General features: G+C 38.4%; 1 protein-coding gene across 1 annotated transcript; it reads left to right on the top strand.

The window, feature by feature from the left end:
- Positions 1–249: 249 nt before the first annotated feature.
- LOC107740709 (sialic acid-binding Ig-like lectin 10) lies at positions 250–1,287 on the top strand (the record flags this gene model as incomplete). Its single annotated transcript, XM_016553215.1, has 3 exons — positions 250–567; positions 648–935; positions 1,200–1,287. Coding segments are annotated over 3 exons (694 nt in total), but the record flags the coding sequence as incomplete, so codon positions are not given.
- Between the last annotated feature and the right edge of the window lie 582 nt (positions 1,288–1,869).

Below are 1,869 nucleotides of genomic sequence, written 5' to 3'. Positions count from 1 at the left end.
CAAGACAATCAAATCTCTTTCACAATCACTATCTGAAATGAAAATGTTATGACAGTAGTCTAAAAGACAACAACATTTCAATCCATGCCAGAGTTTCCATGATCAATATAGACTTTTAAAAAAATATTTTTAATCTTATTTGAGGGGAAAAACAAAAAAAAAACATTGTGGCGATGATAGTCTTCGACCAAAATGTTACTTTATAATCAGCATATTCATATATACAACATAAATGTGTGTGTATTTCAGACTCTCCCCCCAAACCCAAAGTGCAGCTGTATGTGGAGCAGAAGGAGGTGCAGGGTCAGGAGGAGGTGTTGGAGGGGAGCTCTGTGAGTCTGCGCTGCTCTGCTGAGACTCTCTGCTCCTCTCCTCCACCAACTCTCACATGGAGCTCCACTCCCAGAATCCCCCTCAGTGAGAGCAGCAGACTAGAGGAGCTCATCTCTGATCTGAACTTCACTGCTACTCACCGTCAGCACAGAGTCACTTTCACCTGCACTATAACCTACCAGCTACAGGACGAGAACAAAAAAGCACAGGACAACATCACATTACATGTTCAGTGTAAGATTTTTGTGGCATCAGTTCTTTTCTCCTCCATAAGATCTCCATGTATCACATCATTCTCTCTTTCTCTTTTTCAGATGAGCCTAAAATCTCTCCATCCTCCAGCTGTACCAGGACTGATGTAACTGTGTGTTTCTGTGAGGCTGATGGGAGTCCCTCTCCTGAACCTGAGTGGCATCTGTCTGGACGTCCTGTCACTAACTCTTCAAACACGTTCATCAGTGAAGAGCGATTGAGCAGCACAGGCTTGAAGAGCTCCATCACTCTTCATCAGTCTCTCACACACACATCCACTCTGCAGTGTGCCAGCAGAAACACTCATGGCACTGCAAGTCAACTCTTTCAACTGCCTTCATCTGTTGCATGTGAGTTTCAGATAAGCTTCATCCAGTATAAGATAAATTGAACATCTGTTAATGTCAGTCTGTAAATGAAACACCTGTAAATTGTGACAGTCACTGACTTCAATGGGAATGCTAATCTAATCTCTTACTTTTCAGATTGTTCCTCTTTCCTTGCCATTATTGTTATTTTGTTGTTTAAAGATTATGATGGGACTTGCTTGCACTTGTTTTACTGAATCAGTGAATCATCAGTTGTTTTCCAAACACTCATTTATTCTTCTTTAGTTTTGATTCATCTCTCTGTGCTGATTGGAGTTGTTGTTGTGGCTTTGGTGGTCATGATGATGTGTGCCATTATATATACATGTGTACGGTAGGTGCATGACACGTAATAACTGTTTATAATGGTTTAAGTGACTAAAAAGAACATAATTATCACAGAATAGGTTTAGCATATTACGTTGACTTGGTGTATTTTATTGTGTATTGACATACTGTATATTCCCAATAAAAGTGATGTGCACAATTATAGCAAGATAAATATTTATACAAAGCCGGATTTCATATAGCACCCAGTGGTGGAAAGAGTACTGAAAAAATATACTCAAGTAAAAGTACCATTACCTTCCAAAAAATGTAGTGCGAGTAGAGTAAAAGTACTTGTCCAAAAAACTACTTGAGTAAGAGTAAAAGAGTAGCCTATTTAAAAGTACTCATGAGTATTGAGTGGTGAGTACTGAGCTGTGGATTCTACCCCCTCATAATAAACACTGTACACCGCAATTGATACATTTTAAAAAACGTTGTACATTCTGTAATTCACATTATAGTGTTTGTCATAAAGAATGAAGAATATCTATCATCCAGCAGTTTTAATTTTGACTGACAACTCTTTAAAATACATCAAAACAGCACAGAAACAGTATTCAGTTGAAGAAAAGATGAAAGTTATTCT

Source organism: Sinocyclocheilus rhinocerous, unplaced genomic scaffold (assembly GCF_001515625.1).
Source record: "Sinocyclocheilus rhinocerous isolate Xijiao unplaced genomic scaffold, SAMN03320098_v1.1 scaffold14495, whole genome shotgun sequence".
Lineage (NCBI taxonomy): Eukaryota > Metazoa > Chordata > Actinopteri > Cypriniformes > Cyprinidae > Sinocyclocheilus > Sinocyclocheilus rhinocerous.
This window is presented reverse-complemented; position numbering and strand designations above follow the sequence as displayed.